The sequence below is a fragment of the Sminthopsis crassicaudata genome, chromosome 5, assembly GCF_048593235.1.
Source record: "Sminthopsis crassicaudata isolate SCR6 chromosome 5, ASM4859323v1, whole genome shotgun sequence".
NCBI lineage: Eukaryota > Metazoa > Chordata > Mammalia > Dasyuromorphia > Dasyuridae > Sminthopsis > Sminthopsis crassicaudata.
This window is the reverse complement of record NC_133621.1, coordinates 100,193,772-100,210,540: the sequence shown is the minus strand read 5'-3', so window position 1 is coordinate 100,210,540 and position 16,769 is coordinate 100,193,772. Positions and strand designations below refer to the sequence as shown.

General features: G+C 40.4%; 1 protein-coding gene across 1 annotated transcript; it reads right to left on the bottom strand.

Annotated features, from left to right (window-relative positions):
• Nucleotides 1–925: 925 nt before the first annotated feature.
• Nucleotides 926–14,244, bottom strand: LOC141543883 (putative DBH-like monooxygenase protein 2). Its single transcript, XM_074269553.1, has 13 exons — nucleotides 13,957–14,244; nucleotides 10,691–10,837; nucleotides 8,418–8,579; nucleotides 7,426–7,509; nucleotides 6,668–6,835; nucleotides 6,373–6,475; nucleotides 5,983–6,149; nucleotides 5,037–5,128; nucleotides 4,648–4,744; nucleotides 4,425–4,484; nucleotides 3,121–3,251; nucleotides 1,487–1,601; nucleotides 926–1,156 (listed from the first exon to the last, which is right to left on the bottom strand). Exons 1-13 carry the CDS (start codon nucleotides 14,242–14,244, stop codon nucleotides 926–928), a joined length of 1,845 nt encoding a protein of 614 aa, XP_074125654.1.
• Between the last annotated feature and the right edge of the window lie 2,525 nt (nucleotides 14,245–16,769).

Genomic DNA, 16,769 nt, shown 5'->3' with positions numbered 1-16,769 from the left:
AGGCACATGCTTAGTCCCATCATCTCTGATATGATAATAACTACATCCAAACTCAAGGAATATGACTCAAATGACTTATTAAGAAATGCTAACGCTAAAGTCTCTTTCTTTAAGGAATGATGTATTCCAGTTAGGGAGCACCAGAACTCTGACTGTGAAACAGGATGGAAATAAGAGGGATTTAAGCCTTTTATATCAGGAGTGACTGAACCCTGTATGGCTCCTGTCTGGGATATTTTGAGCATCAGCCACAGAGAAGGCATTTTTATGTTGCCCAAATCCAGGGAGTTTCCTGATGGGGGAATCTATGACTTTAAATGTGTTTTGAACTATCAAACAATTGGATAGCTTTTGGTGCATACAGCACTTTAGCTCAAGGGGAGAAGGTGGAGATATGGGACTAGAGAGTTCTGTTGTGTTTTTAGAAGTCTTCCCATTTGAAGAAAACGCCTTGCCCAATCTTCTTGCTTTTCAGATCCATGTAACCGGTACCTCCCCGGTGTCCAGCTTCTTCTCTCTTCCTTGCTCTCTCCTCCAAGGAAGTGCCAGATTAGACAGTAAGAAGTATCAGGGAATAGGGGAAGAGGTATGGACAGAGTTTAACTCCCTTTCCCAAATTGCTGTGCCCTCATATCCCCAATAGGACTACAAAGATAGCTTTTCCACTCCTTGATCAGAGATTTATTAAAAAAACACCCAGCTTCTAGCTAGTGAATCCTCAGGCTTTATTAGGCAAATCTTCATCATTTATTGGTTAAGAGCCGAGATTGAGTTGTGAGAGGGTTATCACTCCATGTCAGAATCAGGGGTGGGATGAGGGGAAGGCTTTTTGTGGGGGAAGGGATAGAGGAGGAATCAGGGTCAGTGGGGACAGGAAGGAAGTTTTCATGTATATGGCCCTAAGCATGGGAGTCTCAGGATGGCCTCAGACTGCACCTTGGAGGGAATCCAGAAGCCAAGAAAAGACCCCCTGTAGGAGTAGGAGAATAGTTAAGGGAACTGTAGGACTGGCGCCAGAGTGGACTTGAGGGGCAGCTCGGTATCCCGCAGGGGTCTTGTCTCCTGGTTCTATTTTGCCCCCTGTGGACTCAAAGCAAGGCCCACGGGGAGTAGGAATTATGTCTGGAATGTGGCCTGTCTGATTCTTCACCAACTCCTGAGGACAAAGAGGAAGGATAAGTGACTTTGAGAGAAGTAGAGGCTGAGAGAAGAAGGAGGGGAAAGAGCCTTCTCCTCTGTCGACATTCTCCTCATTGAGGGAATTATTCCCCCTTTCTTTCTATTCTCCCAAAGCATCACTGCAACGCCCTACTCTTCAGCTGCCCTCCCTCCTTATTTTCTCAATCCCCTTCCCTCTCTTTAGCCTTTTCTAGCCTCTAGACTCCCATCCTCCAGTCCTTTCCTTCCCTCTCTCATTTTTCATCGTTATGGCCTCCCATCCTTCCCTACACCTTAAAGGAGAGACAGGTCCAACTTGGTCACTCACATCAATGGTCTTTATTACCACCACCTGGTCAGCCTTCTTGCAGGCTTTCTCTGCTTTTTTGATATTTTCTGGAGTCCAGTCGACATTATTCATGGCCATCATGCCCTCCATGGAGCTGTAAGAAGGGAGGGGATGGGAAGGGGAGGTGGGAAATATGAAAATCACTAGGAAATTGGGCATGCGATAAAAAAAAAAATATGAGAAAACATGAAGTGGAAGGAGTAGAAAAGGGAATTAGATCAGCACAAGATAGACAAGCTGGATGGCCACCAAGGGTGGAACACATGAAGAGGACACAAATAATCCTTTTAATAAAGGCACACAGTTTTAATGCTCTAAAATGTTATTCTCTACGGCACATAGTATTTACTAGATAGTAAGATGAGTTTCATTTGCTAATATGAATATTAAACCTGGACAACTGAGTTCCTGACATTAATTTAGGGGTAACATTTTTAGTAGGTGGTGAGATAAAAATTGGGGCAGCTAAGTGACACAGTGGACAGAGCTCTAGAGTTGGAATCATCTTCCTGATGAGACCAAATCCAGTCTTTGACACATACTAACTGTATGAACCTGGGCAAGTCATTTCTCCCTATTTGCCTCAGTTTCCTCATCTGTAAAATGACTTAGAGAAAGAAATAGCAAACCACTCTAGTACTTTTACTAAGGAAACCCCAAAATGGGAACATGAAGAGTCAGAGACAACTGAATGAATCGAAGAAGAAGGTAAGAACTCTCTCTTCCTAACACTCCAGTCTCCAACAAGAAATGCTTTGGGCAATCAGCATGATTTGTGGCTTCTCATAATGAGAAACTCCCTGTATGGTCTGGGGGAACTCCTTTCACATACGCTGGAGGAGACTTTCTGTGTACTTCTGCCTCACTTGCATTCAATTTACTCACAAGTCAACACATTACCCTCCTGATATCATTGGTCCTCTTCAAGAATGAAGGATGAAGAACAATAATACAACAGTCTATGACTCATTGTATAAGATCTAGGAAGTCACCAGAGGCACAATGAGGTTTAATTTATCCAGAGGACTACAGCTGGTTAGCAAGTATCAGATGTGGGACTCGTAGTTAGGTGTTCTTTCTCCCAGCATTCTCCTTCACTATGGCCATTCACTACTGGCTCTTTTAGCAATTTATATTTGTAGAAATTATGCATGAATTCATCTATTGAAAAACAATGAAAAACCTAGAGGAAATTTGATGAGGAGAGAAGAAAGAGATATAAAAACAGACTGATATGAGATTGGGTATGAGATGGAGATGGGAACTACTCTTTTAAAGAAAAGCAAAGACTTTGATTAAATCAAAATGATATATAAAAATGTAGACATGAATAATTCATATAGAAGTACATATTGTATAATAATTAGGGTTCCTAGAACCAATAATTGTAATCTATTTCTCTGAGTAGCCTTTACTGACAGGTCCATACATAAAATCCTTATCAAGTGATGAAATTGCAAGATACTGGTAATAAGAGAAGAAGGGAAAGCAGTTGGGAGAATAGCAGTAGCCCAGTAAGAAGTTCTCCAGGTCTCTAATTGTGCTCCTCCTTCTCCTCCTCCTCCTCGTCCTCCTCTTCCTCCTCTTTATTTTCCCTTTCTAGGCTTACTTACTCCGATGCTTCTTCTCCAAGTTCGTGGGCCACATGGACGATGTCTGGGTACCCCATGCAGCTGGAGATGTTGTTCCGGGGATAGTAGAAGAGAAAGATGAGACACATCTCATTAATGGTACTTGGGCCACCCTGGAGTAGGAGAAAGAAAGGCAGGAACACAGAGGACAGAGGCAGGAAGAGACAGAAACACAAAACAACAGAGCTCGGATGAGGTCAGGAACTTCCAGAATTCAATTTCTCTTCTTTCCCTATGACAGAGTCACCTCACCCCTGACTGCTTTAACTCCAAATACTAGTGCAGTACAGTGGCTCTGACTTCTAGGAACCATGCTAATAGGACCAGAGTCCAAGACTCACTGTCCCCAGTTTCTGACCCTAAATATATTAAGGAGAAAAACCTCAGGGGGAAAAAGCGTATGATGTAGTGGGCAAGATCATAGATTATATAAGGAATCCCAAAGATCTTTTAGTCCAACTCCCTCATTTTACAGATGAGATAATTGATGATTAGTATCAATCTAAACTGGGGGTAATTGAAGGAAGTAGAAAGCAAGGTTGGGGAATTTAGTTCTATATATGTATTTATGCATATACACACATATATATCATGTGTCACATATATGTAAATGTACATATATATACACAGATTATATACATACATGTTTATGTAGTTACTAGAGTAAGGTCACAAGGACTTTGTCTTGTGTTATGGAAATTTGGAAGGGGCTGGTAATACTCTTTTAACAGTTAGAAACAATTGAGAATATTTAATAAAATTAGAAAATTATCAAATCCTAGATTCATAGAGCTAAAAAAGACATCTAGTCCAAATCCCACATGTTATAAATATAAATTTATATATGTATATACATATATACACACACACACACACACACACACACATATATATATATATATATATATATATATATATATACACACACACACACACTTATACATTATAGAAATGTAAAAAGAAGCCAAGGACAAGAGGATTAAATGGCTTGCTCAGAGTCATAGGATGATAAAAATGGCAGACCCAGAATTCACACTCAAGTCCTCCGACTCCCAGGATCCTTTCCATTATATCACATGGTGGCTACATTCCCCACCAAGTGCTCCCATCCTCAATAGTGACCTTGAAGTGCGGTAGAGTTTCACTATCTCCCCCACCCCAGAATATTCTGTAATCTTCCCCTCCCCTCTGTCTCTTCAACCCCTCCCCCCATAGCAGTTTGTCTAACTGGCACATTTAGTGATGCTCACCCCAAATTTCTAGGGACAGCTCTGGGAGGCACTTACAAAGGTGATAGCGGTACGATCGAGGGTCTGGTAGTGACACTCCACCAGCAATTCATCTCCCTGGCCAGAGTGAAACACGAGGGAAGAAAGTCAGGTGGGCAAAGGGACAATAAGGAACCCAAGAGCAGTCTTAGGGCTTGATTAGGTTGGAGTCATGGATAGCCCTTGGTTATAGTTCTACCACTTGACCCGCCCCCCCCCTTCCCATTCCCAAGACTCCCACCATCTTAATTGTTATTCTCTCCTTTAAGTCTCGAGTCTCTTGCAGATTAAAGTCATAGGCGTCATCCTTGCAGATGGTCCTGACCTGCTTTCCTTTCCTATTGGGAGGGAGAGTGGGGTGGGGAAGAAATGGAATAAGTAAATGAGAACACTATAGACAAGAAACCAGGGCAAGGGAGGTATGTGGACTTCCAGGGACACTTCGTGCCATAAAACAAGTAACAAATAGGATCTCAATCTCAGTCCCTATCCATTTCCCATTCATTAATCCCCAATATACAGCCTCCCATCCCACTTAGCTGTAGTACAGAGGCCATTTTCTGCCTATCTCCATTCTCACAACTACAACTACTATGACTATGTCTCCAGAAAGCAACGTGTTACCCTTACCTGTACTGCACAGCTTGCAAAGACCTCCCTGCTAGGTGAGTATGCAGAAGATAACCATAAACATGGATGTCAGGCACAGGAATCCCATTTATCTGTGACACGGAAGGAGAGGGGCATCTGATTCCCCAAACCCAAACCCAGTGGGGCTGCACCCTAACTTCCTGTTTATAATTACAAATAAGCATATTATTTCTCTTAACCTTCATTTCTCCATCTATAAAATGAGAGGATTAAACTGTATGATCTATAAGGACTTGGCTGCTTTAAAAATTTTACGTGAATAGGGAACTGGACCTGGGCACATATAAATACATGGGGGCTGATACCTAGATTTCCTTGATAAGAAAACTCAACAGCTTAGGTCCTTAGGGAGTTACCTGGAATGAGAAGTTAATTGACTTATCCCAAGTCGCATAGCTAATATGTGTCCAAAGCAGGACCTGAATCCGTGGCATTCAGGCTCTGAATCAACTTTGCCATGCCTCTTTCAAAACTCTGTGGTCCAGTTATAACAACCCACATTTACATGAACTTTGAGGCTTAAAAATCACTTTACTCAAAATAAGCTTGTATTTTCATGAGCCTCATTTTACAAATGAAGAAACTGAAGCTCTGTTTGAAGAAGTGATTTGCCTTTGGTCACATATTTTTGCCCATTTAACCTTGGTTTCTCAGTGATGCTTTTCCTCTCCCAGATTCTCCCTTCATTCCCGTTGTTTCTAGGCTCTTACTTTTCCTGCAAAACGCCCTACTAGCCGCACACCTTTTATGTATTCTCCTCTTGCTCCCCAGGCATTCCCCAGCACCTAATTTCCAGAACCACATCTTATTTAATAATGTTTTGGGGCCAAAGGTGATAGTAGGGTTCTGGAGAGGGACAGTGTAGAAGGCAGAGCATAGCTCTGGATTCAAGGAGAGAAGCCGGGTGAGAGGTTCTTGACCTCACCTCATCAAACTGCTCAGTCATACAGAGCCCGTAGGACATGAAAGAATCTGCTCCTGGTGGTATGAAGTGGATGGGGAAGGTAAAGAATCCAAGCTGGAGGACTCCCATGTCATATTTGCGCAGGATGGGGGTGAAGTAAACTCGAATCCCAGAAGAGTCATATACCCCTGGCCAAAGGGAAACATGCTTACTGGAAAGTGGGGGACAAGGTGCCAAATGGACAGAGAAAGGTTTAGCTGGGGAAAAGGAGGTCAGAGGAAGAGGCTCAGGGATTGGAGAAGAGCTAAAGGTCTCTGACAGGGGCCCTCCCATACTTGTCCTGATCCCAAAGAAATCAGCCCACCCCCATTAATTGCTCCTTACCCTGCCACCAGATCCCTACCCTCTCACCTGGAAGATTGTGGAAATTGCTGTAGTGAATCTCTAGCCGGATCCACTGGGGGTCCAGGGGAGTCCCAATGGAAATGCCTACATCATCTGGAAACTGGTAACTCTGGGGTAGAAGGGTATATAATGGTGAGAACAAAGCAGAGACATCTCAGGCTCTGATCCTCCTCAAGCACTTTAGTCCCTAAATACTCTTGTTCCCACCCACCCTCCTATTCTTCCATCTGTCCGGCCCCCCAGATCTTGCAACTGCATGCTCTCCTTCAAGGTAATAATTCTCAAAGCATCTAGGACTTACCGTGCCTCCAACAGCCCAGCCCACGATCACTTGGGAGCAGAGGGAGAAGGCAGGATCAGCACCATAGCAGTCACTGATGCCCGTGGGGAGGGCACTGGCATTGCCACAGGCATAAACCAGGATGTGGTGCACCATCGTCTCGTTGTGGTAGATCAGCTTTGGCTCAAACTTGGGGCAAAGGATTACGAGGGAGATGAGGGGGAGTCTGTTCTCCTTCCCTCACCCTGAAGCAAGAGTCTGGCCAAGATTAAATTTATTTTTTATTGCCCCTCATTACAGATCCCATAACCCTCCTTCCTTCTTTGGAGCTTTCAGACCAGAGTTAGCAACTTTCTATTTATTATCATATTTTATTTTGCATTATAATTATTTGTCTATGGAGCTTGCTTATCTCCTGGACTATTCAACTGTAAACCCTTTGAGGGCAGGGATGCTGTTTTATTTACTCTTAGAAGACACTGTATTTTCTGTAATGGATAAAGTTCTGAAATCAAGGCATATAAAAAAATTTTTTTTTCATTCTTTGGCAGTGATTAATCATAACATAAAATTTACCTAATTTTTATCACTTGTTACGTGGAATGTTTCTGTAGAGTATCCAATCCCCTACAAATTATAATTCATGGATCTGGGAATTGGGCTCACTCTACATTCTTAATCTAGGACCCTTCCCTTCCCTCTCATTATAACCTTGGTCTAGGAGCTCCTTTCTCCTCAATCCCTTGGCTTTTCCTTCACCCTTCCCACCTTGGCTTCACCTTATAGATGTGATGCTTCTCCTTGACGATGGGCAGGGGAAGAAAGGTGCAGGCATAAGTCGTGTCATCTTCTGGGATGAGAAACTGGGTTGGAGAGAGACAAAAACATCTAGCTGAGATGGGAACCTCATCTGAGATGGAAAACATGATAAGGGCCTAGGATTTTGAATTTAAGGATCTGTATTTAAATACTATTGATGTAAACTTGGAAGAGTAATTTAATCTTTCCATGGATCCATTTCTTCATCTATACATAAAAGACTTTAATTAGATGGTCTTTAAGATCTCTTCTAGGTGGTAAATGGAGAAATGTAGGGTCCAACTGAGGTCATATCCAATGGACCACATCATGTCTGAATTATAACCAAGACTTTCAATTTTTGGTCAACTCTTAGGAGCTGCATGTGTGGGAAAATGGTATATACATTTGGATTAATTTGGGGAGAAGGGTAGAAAAGACTTGATTGGTCTGGTTTGGTCTCCTCATGAGGAAGATTCTGTTGTATGAAAAAATCCAAAAACTAATGGAAAGATCAGTAAAATATTACTCGTTAGATAGCTGAGAGTTGAAGTATATTTATGAGATGATGAGATGAGAGAAAGGTATTTAGTGTTCACTGACTGCTTTTTCATTCTCATTTATTAGCTGAAAATAATTATTTTCAATTTATATCAACTCTCTTAATGCTATAAGGACTATGCACCCTAGATTTGATTCCTGGAAATTGAAGGGTTTTTGTTTAAGGAATAAATAAGAAAAAATAAAAGAGAGTCCCCTTCCCACTTTCATCATTCTCAATGTCCTGCTTCCTTTCTACTCCCCCACCTCTATTTCTAGTCTCTAATAGTTCTCTTGTACTTCCCTTTTCCCTGGGCCTATATGTGCCTCTCCTCTCCTTTCTGGTCCAGGGGTGGTGTGAGAAAGCTTGGGAAGATTAGGGGTGGGGAATTGGAAGTCAGGGCCTAGGCATTTCAATGGACAAGTCTCTCACATCAGTGATTTCCAAGTCATGAATGTATGAGATTGCCGGGGCATCGAGATCATCAGGATGGACAATCTGCAGCAGAAAGATTGACTTGACAAAGGTGCGCTCTCTCTCCAGCTTTGGTGTGTCATCCAGCCCATAAGCTGCCAGGACCCGGATTGTGTCACTCTGACAAAGGAAACTGAGAATCAGTTGAGGGATATGAAGGATGTCTTCTCCATAGCAATCATCATACACTCAGTTAAGCATAATCACTATGTATATTGAACCTAGCTCCCACTAAGAGTTGTGGTTGACAGATAACTGCAGTATGCTCCATTCAGAAGGAGATGTTATGATTCCTAAAATTGACATTCTTCAGAAAAGAACCCATGGAGAAAGATGCTGTAGATATGAAGTTGGCTCCTCAACACATTTCCTTCCTACAAACTGTAGAAATAAGACTTCTCCTTGGTTAAGATTGTGTATTGTGTACCATGATTAGAGTTAAGATCTTAATGGACTCCCCCAGCTGAAGAGCTCATTCACACTTGATCTCCTCGGCTTTTTTCTAATCAACATCACTTCTCTGATTTTTGTTTGCTGCTTTGCTTGCAAAAAAGGGTTTACTAACTATTCTTTGTGATGAACTATTATGCAATCAGTGTTTGGTGGGAAAGAGCAAAACTAATCAAAGTAAACATAGAGCTAATCTCTAATCCCCTGGAGAATGCTCCTTAGTGCCACTTTTGTTCTGAACTTTGTATCTCTAGACAAGACCTATATTTTAGGTGTGGCAAATATAATTCTAGTTGGATAAGGAGGCAATGATGGTCCAGGAATGCTAGGACTGGGGCCTGGTTCCTGGAGTTTGGAGCTTGGAGCCCCAGGAGTTCCAGCATTTTAGCCACTCAGAGAACTACTTGTATTGAATTCTAATGAGAGCAGGCCGGGCTCCCAAGACCCAGGACAAAGACAGTTGTTATAATTATGAGGGACATAATTATGCAATTGCACTTATTATAAGAGAGCAATATGGTCTTCTCCTTAGATCATCCATTCCAGGAGCCATGTCTACATCCTCTTACAAAATGCCGTGACATCAGTATCAGGAAACCTATGGTCATCCGTGGTAACAATTTGTACTTCAACTATTAGAGATATTTTGCATATGTCTATCGGCTCCTTTTTAAAAGAAAAATTCCTTTGGGACCAGTAACTTTTCTTATGATTTCTTGACCTCCACATATTTGTGTTCCTCATACCGGAATTATTTCCCTCCTTATTTCTGTCTTTTGTTATCTCTGGTTTTCTTTAAGATCCAGCTAAATTTCTACCTTCTGTAAAATAGATTTTCTAATCCCCTTAATACTAGAGCCTTACCTGTAAGATTAACTCCAATTTATCCTAAATACATTTTGTTTATATGTAGCAGACTACCCCCATTAGACTGTGTTCCTTAAAAGCAGGAATGCTTTTTCTGACTATTTATTTATGTATTTATTTATTTCTAGCACTTATCATATTCCTTGCACTTATTTCATAAGTTCTTGTTAACTTGGCTTGACAAACCAAATACTACTGAAGACTGGATCAAAAAGTGTACAGCCTTAATGGTGCTTTTAGGACCAGTATACCCTCTTAGTGGAGTAAGACTCTACCCTTGGATCTCTTCTCAGCAAAGATAAGGCTATCACCGATGATATCTATCTATTCCATCCAAGAGCTGCAGCTCTACATTTAGATAAGCCTTGTTTATCATACAAATTAATGTACATACATGTAATCAAAAGGTAAATCTTTTCAGAGTCTACTCCTATTCAGCACAGGTTTTTCTAAGGAGAGAGTTTGACTGAATGAAAATTGGAAAGATTTCAGAGCTGAAAGGGACCTTACCGGATATATAGTGTAACCCTCTCATTTTACAGATGAGAAAACCAAGACCCATACATATAGAAAACTTGCCCAACTTTACACAGGTACAAAGTGACGGAAATGGGATTTGAAATCAGGTTCTTGACTACAAAATCTATTTTTCTTTCCATTGTACCATCTGCCTCCCACATATGGGACTCCAGCCTGTAGGAGAGCTCAAGAGAGAGGATGAGGGAAAGCTTTGATTGAGAAAAAGGGGAAGGGGGAAAGAAACCCTAGGAAAAATGAAAGCTTTGGATTCTGACCTTATTTGGGGGTGATTCCAAGTCTCTCAGGGGAAAGAACTTCAACGAAATGTTTCAGAATTCAAATTTTAGAAAATTGGCCCCCACCCACCAGTACCCCCTACCCTCCTCTGTTATTACTGTGATGTCTCCATCATGGGAGTCACAGGTGCGGAAGGGTCGAGAGAAGCGCATGGTGGTGTAGACAGCATCTTCTTTCAGCAATTGCAACTCCGCATCCTGGCTCCCATCCTCCTTCAGAGTATCATCATCTACCAAGTGCTGGTCCTGCCACATGGGAAAAAAGAGAAATAGAAGGATGCTATACACAGAAGAATCGTGCCTCTGAATCAGAAGGGGATTTCCACAAGAGTAGGGCTTAGATCTCTTTTCTCTTAACAGTTAGTACCCATCAGGCTAAGGCTTCAGGAAATACTCTGTTAAATTCACACACTTCCCAAGAAATACTCACTTACTCACACACACACACACACATCAGAGTTTCAGAATATTTGCAAATGAGGCTAGAACATGTATTAAATTATATATTAATATAAATTATGTATATTAAATTAACCCTTCATATTACAGATGAGAAAACTGAAGTCTCTGATTTCATAATCACTTCTTTCCACTTGCACCAACTTTTTCATTTTTCCTCTTAATAATTACTTCTAATATCATACTCTCAAATTGCTGAATTGATTTTTACTATTAAGTAATTTTTCATAGGTACCAAAACTTGTTTTTATTTTAAACTAGATTGTAAGCTCCTTGAAGGCAGGGAATCATGCCTTGTACTTATGGGTATTCTATATTTTGCACTGAGTCTTGATTTCAAAGAGCTCATGGAATAATTGGTCTTAAGATAAAGGGTTTGGAGCAGCTGAGTATACCTATTCACTACATCATAGGACTTCAGATATCATTTACTCCAGCTCCCTGATTTTATAAATGAAGAAACAGAAGTCAAGAGGAGCTTGGTGATTTATATAATATACATATATATATTTATATAATAAGTAACAGAGATGAAATAATCTTAATATTTCAATCCTACATCTCTTTCCTCACTTTACAGATGAGGAAACTGACTTCTGATCTGGTGAAATGAGTTATAGTTTCCTTTTAAAAATTTTACATACAAAAAAAAAAAAAAAAAAACAAAAAAAATTTTAAAAAATAAAAATTTTACATGCATGGCTAATTTTTAACATTCATTTTTGAAAATGAGTTACAAATTCTCTTCCTTCCTCTCTCTCTTTTTCCCCCTCCCTGAAAAGGAAGCAATTTAATATAGATTATATGTGTACAATTATGCAAAACATTTCCAAATAATCATATTGTAAAAGAAAACCCCCCAAAAGGTCCTTGAAAAAAGTAAATAAAGTGAAAAGATCTGTATTCAGACTCCATCAGTTCTTTTTCTGTAGGTGAATAGCATTTTTCATCATAAGTCTTTTGGAATTGTTTTGGATTTTGTGTTGCTGAGAAGAGCTAAGCCATTCTTGCTGTTACTATGCACAATATTTTCTTGCTTATGCTCACTTCATTGTAGGTCCTTTTACATAAGGTTTTGCAAAAGACACATCCTTTGTCAGACCATGTAACAAATCTAGGTTCCTGAAATCATGACACCTCTACTTATAGCTAATATGGCTGTTAGGTGATGGTGCCCTAGTGTGTAGAATGCCAGCCCTAAAGTCAGGAAGGAATATTCCTGAGTTCAAATATGACCTTGTTGTTTGTCCTTCAGTCTTGAAGGTGATGCCATGAAATGCAAGTGAATTGGCTTTGAATGAGGAAGGGCTGAGTCCAAAGGCTACATCACAATGACTGAAGATGGCCCTGGATGCAGTGGAAGACCTCGGCCTTTTTAAGCTAAGGTCCTTTACAGGTCTCAGTTTGACTGAGGCAACACCCATTCAGTGATTAAAATTAGGGAAGAAATGAGGCAAAGAATGGCCAAATAAATAGATAAATAAACCCCAAAGAAGTCAATCTGAGAGGGGAAGAACTTTAGGATTTCTGGCTAGAATAGCAACAATTGCTTTTATATTCATTTTGAGGCAATTAATGAGAAGGAAGGAAGGAAGGAAGGAAGGAAGGAAGGAAGGAAGGAAGGAAGGAAGGAAGGAAGGAAGGAAGGAAGGAATTAAGAAAGGAAGGAAGGAAGGAAAGGAAGGAGGGAAGAAACTCTTTTGCATTCTTAGTGAGAGGCTTCCACTTCATTCTTGAAGACAACCCATAATATCAGGAAGGTGATGCCATGACACTTATTAGCTGAACAACTCTAGGCAAAATTGTTTAATCCTGTTTATAAAATGAGCTGGAGAAGGAAATGGCAAACCTCTCCAGTATCTTTGCCAAGAAAACTCCAAATGGAGCGATGAGGAATCAGACATGATTGAAATGACTGAACAACAACTCATAGCTAATATAAACCCTATATATAGTAAACATTCAATAAATATTTATTGAATGATTACTTTTCAGCTCTATGTGTGTATTTTTTATTACTTGAAGATATTGAAATGACACTCAAAGGTTCTCATTTTATGGTTTGGGTTTGGATGGAGCCAATGGAATATCATAGAGTACAATTCCCTAATTTTACACAGGAATAAATTGGAGGCCACAGAGATTTGATTTGTCCAAGGATAAACAGCAAGTGGTAGAGATAGAATTTGAACACAAATCATATGATTCTTATTAAAGTGTGTCTTTTCTATTGTATATCTCTGTCTCCAAAGATCACCGAGTATTAGAGTTATATGAACCAGAAGAGAAGATTTTCAAATCTGTTTTCTAGATGAAGACATAGAAGCATAGTGGAATTAAATGATTGATCTTATGTCTCCTGACTTCCAGAGTAATGCACTTCCCCAGTATATTGTATTCAGCTTATAGATAGATAGATGGAGACATTGGTTGACTATATGTACTGCTGCTTAGTAGCTTCAGATCCCCACTGGGGTAAATGATCATTTTAATTCTCTGAATTTGATTTTTTTCACCAACCAAAGGAAGATATTGTTACTAAATGATAGTGAAGTTTCTCCATATTTAATGGTCTATGATCCTCTGTATGTGTTTCTTGACATAGATACTCTAGGACAAGTGTAAACATTGCCACTGGAAGTGAAGAGTCTCAGGAAAGCTCCCTTGAGATTGATGAGGTTGTGTCCAGGTTGTGTTCATGGACACAGAATAAAAACTACACATGGGACCTGGCACATAATAACTGTTTATTGAGTGACTAAATGATGGATTAGCAGCCTGATATTCTTGAGATGTTTCTGGCTGTTTTTAAGGTCTCCCTCCCATCTTGCAGGAGCCCAGAGCTGCCGCTCTCTAGCAAGTTACTCTCATCCCCAGGAGAGCAGAGAATCTATACCTAGACTCACCGAGAAGTAGACAGTTCCATCAGGCAGGACACCTCCAACCACTAGGTCAGCTCCCACATTGCTGTAGCGATTAGTGACACCAAGGCCCACCCAGCCAGTTGTCCGGACCTGCAGATCAAATGTGATAATCTCGGTTTGAATGTCAAAGTCCCAGCGCAGATACATGATGTTGGATGGGCCAAGGAATCTCGAGTAGCGAAGTGGGGAGGTGGGGCCATGGGGGATTCCTGTGGCAGGAGCAGCCAAAGGTAAGAGCAGGAGTAGCCTGGGAAGCAGGGTGCAAGTCATGCCTTTTGGGGCCTGTGGCAACTCTCTTGCAAATAGGCAGCCCCCGCCTGGGTAGATCTGGCTTATATGTGTCTGAGATACTTGGGCACCATGCCACAGGGGAGGAACAGGATGTAGTCCTGGAATCTGATTATCCTGTGGGCACAGAGAGGTGTCACTTACATAATCCTGAGGAGGAGAAATACTCAGAATGGGGGTTAAGCCCAAGTCACCAGATAGGGTCTGCACGCCAGAGGAGGAGATGGGCAAAGAGCCATGGGGGTACAAACATACGCACAAAACACACCCTTCTTTTAGATTTCTGGTCCTTCCTCATTCACTCTATTCAGACCCCAACATCCTAGCCATGATGCTTTGCTAAAAAGTCTGACCAAGTTAGGAGCATCCTTTTGGTATTCATGAGTGTGTTCATGGCATCACAGGATACGTGGACTCCACTTCCCCCTAAGATGCAGGCAGCTTCTCTATTGGTAAAGGAGACATAGGAAGAAATTGCCAATTCATAAAGACAATTTAGGAGTCCAATTTCAAAGTGCAGCATAAACTCGATAGAAGGAAGAGAAGCTGTGGGGAGGAGGACAGGCTCTGATTGTCATCTCCCATGGGATCCTTCTCTGCTAATCCCTGGGCTGTGATTTAAGTATAATCAGCTTTCAGGAGAGGGCAGCTGGGCGGGCATTCAGTCCGTTTGTAAGTATGGACTGGAGAAAAAGGAGGGAAGAACAAGTTTAAGATCAGAGGAGTGGAAAATATGTCAAACCCCCGACTACACCTTACCTCTCAAATTTTACTGCCTCCTCCATCTCAGCCTCCTCCAGCTAAGAGTTTTGTCCATCATGTACCCATCAGAAGTTTTGTCTATTCAATCATTTATTTCATAGATGTGCTGTTGGTAAGGGCCTTATTCTTTCTTTCTCATTTTACAGATGAGAGGCTATGTGATTTACCCAATCCCTATGGGATTTGAACCCAGCACCCTGGACTCCTATCCAACAGTCTTACAAAGTGTATTCCCATCAGTTATTTAAAAGTTTTTCAAGTTCACTTTTTTGTTAGAAATGAAAGAAGCAAGCATTGATTTTATATTTTATACTTGATTCCATTCTATCATTGAATCTATTTTGTACCTCATTCTCATTTTACAATAACTTCAGCCTCTTTGTTTCTGAGTGAAGAAGCTCATGAGTTTAAAAGCTCAGTCCCTCTTTCAGAGATGAAAGCCAAAAGTTAGCTCCCCTATCGATCATTTTTAAATTAAAGAAAAACTCCAAGCTAAGTTTAGAGGTTCAATACTCTTAAACACAGTGTAACTCTAAAGAAATTGATATCCCAGCGCCACCTGAAAATCACTGTGTGCTTGTTATTTCTCATAACTCCAGCTCCTGAGAAATACCATGGCATCTCTAGGTTAGCCTTGGGAGTTAAGTTGGCCACGTCCCATCCTAGACCTATTTAAAAGTGGTCTTATCCTATTCCCAGGTGCCAAGGTCTATTTCCTCTAGCAATAACTTTGGGATGTAGCTGAGTCCAAAAATTCACAAAGCATTCCTTTAAGACAGTTAGGTGTGGTCCTGATCCCACATGTATGTATCTTAATATAACTAATCATGGTCTCTCACCCCATGATGCTGGCCAATTATGTGATCTTGTTCTGTTTTTTTTATTCTAGGCTTATAAAAGAATTGCATCTTCAATTCTGGGCCTTTAGTATAAACTGAGGAAATTAGACATCCATTTTATTGGTAGGTTCTTGCCCTACTAATAAAATATTATCTTGCTCTGAACAAAAAGGGGAGGGGAATTTAAGCACGTAGACAATTAAAATATAAAGGCATTCTTGGGCTGAGTAAGGAAAGAAAGATTAGGAAAAGAATATAAAAAATGAGAAAGATGGAAATATATGGAAGGATATATATAAGAAAGAAGAATATTTAAGAATGTTGGAAAGAATTATTTGAGGGAAGTTTTGGTTTGGTTGAAATAAAAAGGATGTGAGAGACTTTACATATTGATTTTGTTGGGATCAATAGTAATAAAAATTTCAGCTTGAATTCCTAGCCTCAAAAGCAGGGAGAGAAGAAGCCAAAGTTACAGGGACTGGGGGCAAGGTTAGATCAGGTTTTTAAAGTATTTTAAAAGTAAATAGAGAAAAGTTTTGGGAGCTGGGGGTGAATCAGTAGCAATGAATTCTTTTTGAGATTCTAAATGTTGCCTTTAGTAATTAAAAAATCCAGATTTGATTGAAATATGTCCTCAAACTAAACCAGAATGTACTTTTAAGTGTGCTTCCCAAATGGGATAATTAGGGTGGATTAGAACCTAATAAGACTGCCACTTTTACATTTTTGGCAGTGGATTAGCTGAAAATAGCAGGCTTTATAATATAAAATGCTTGGAATAAATCGCCCTTGAGGAAATATAATAATGAAACAAAAATTGTGATTCTGTATAATACTGCTTGGGAAATAGAGTCAGGTGATTGAATTTATTCTGGTCTCATTTATAAGTGGTATGTGCTCTCCTAC

Excerpts from the sequence above, each read along its gene's own strand:
- LOC141543883 (XM_074269553.1), bottom strand. The coding sequence starts at position 14,244 with ATGACTTGCACCCTGCTTCCCAGGCTACTCCTGCTCTTACCTTTGGCT. Across the intron at positions 1,602-3,120 it reads CTTGGAGAAGAAGCATCGGA|CTCCATGGAGGGCATGATGG; the intron begins GTAAGTAAGCCT and ends CCCTTCTTACAG. Across the intron at positions 1,157-1,486 it reads TGGTAATAAAGACCATTGAT|GAGTTGGTGAAGAATCAGAC; the intron begins GTGAGTGACCAA and ends CTTTGTCCTCAG.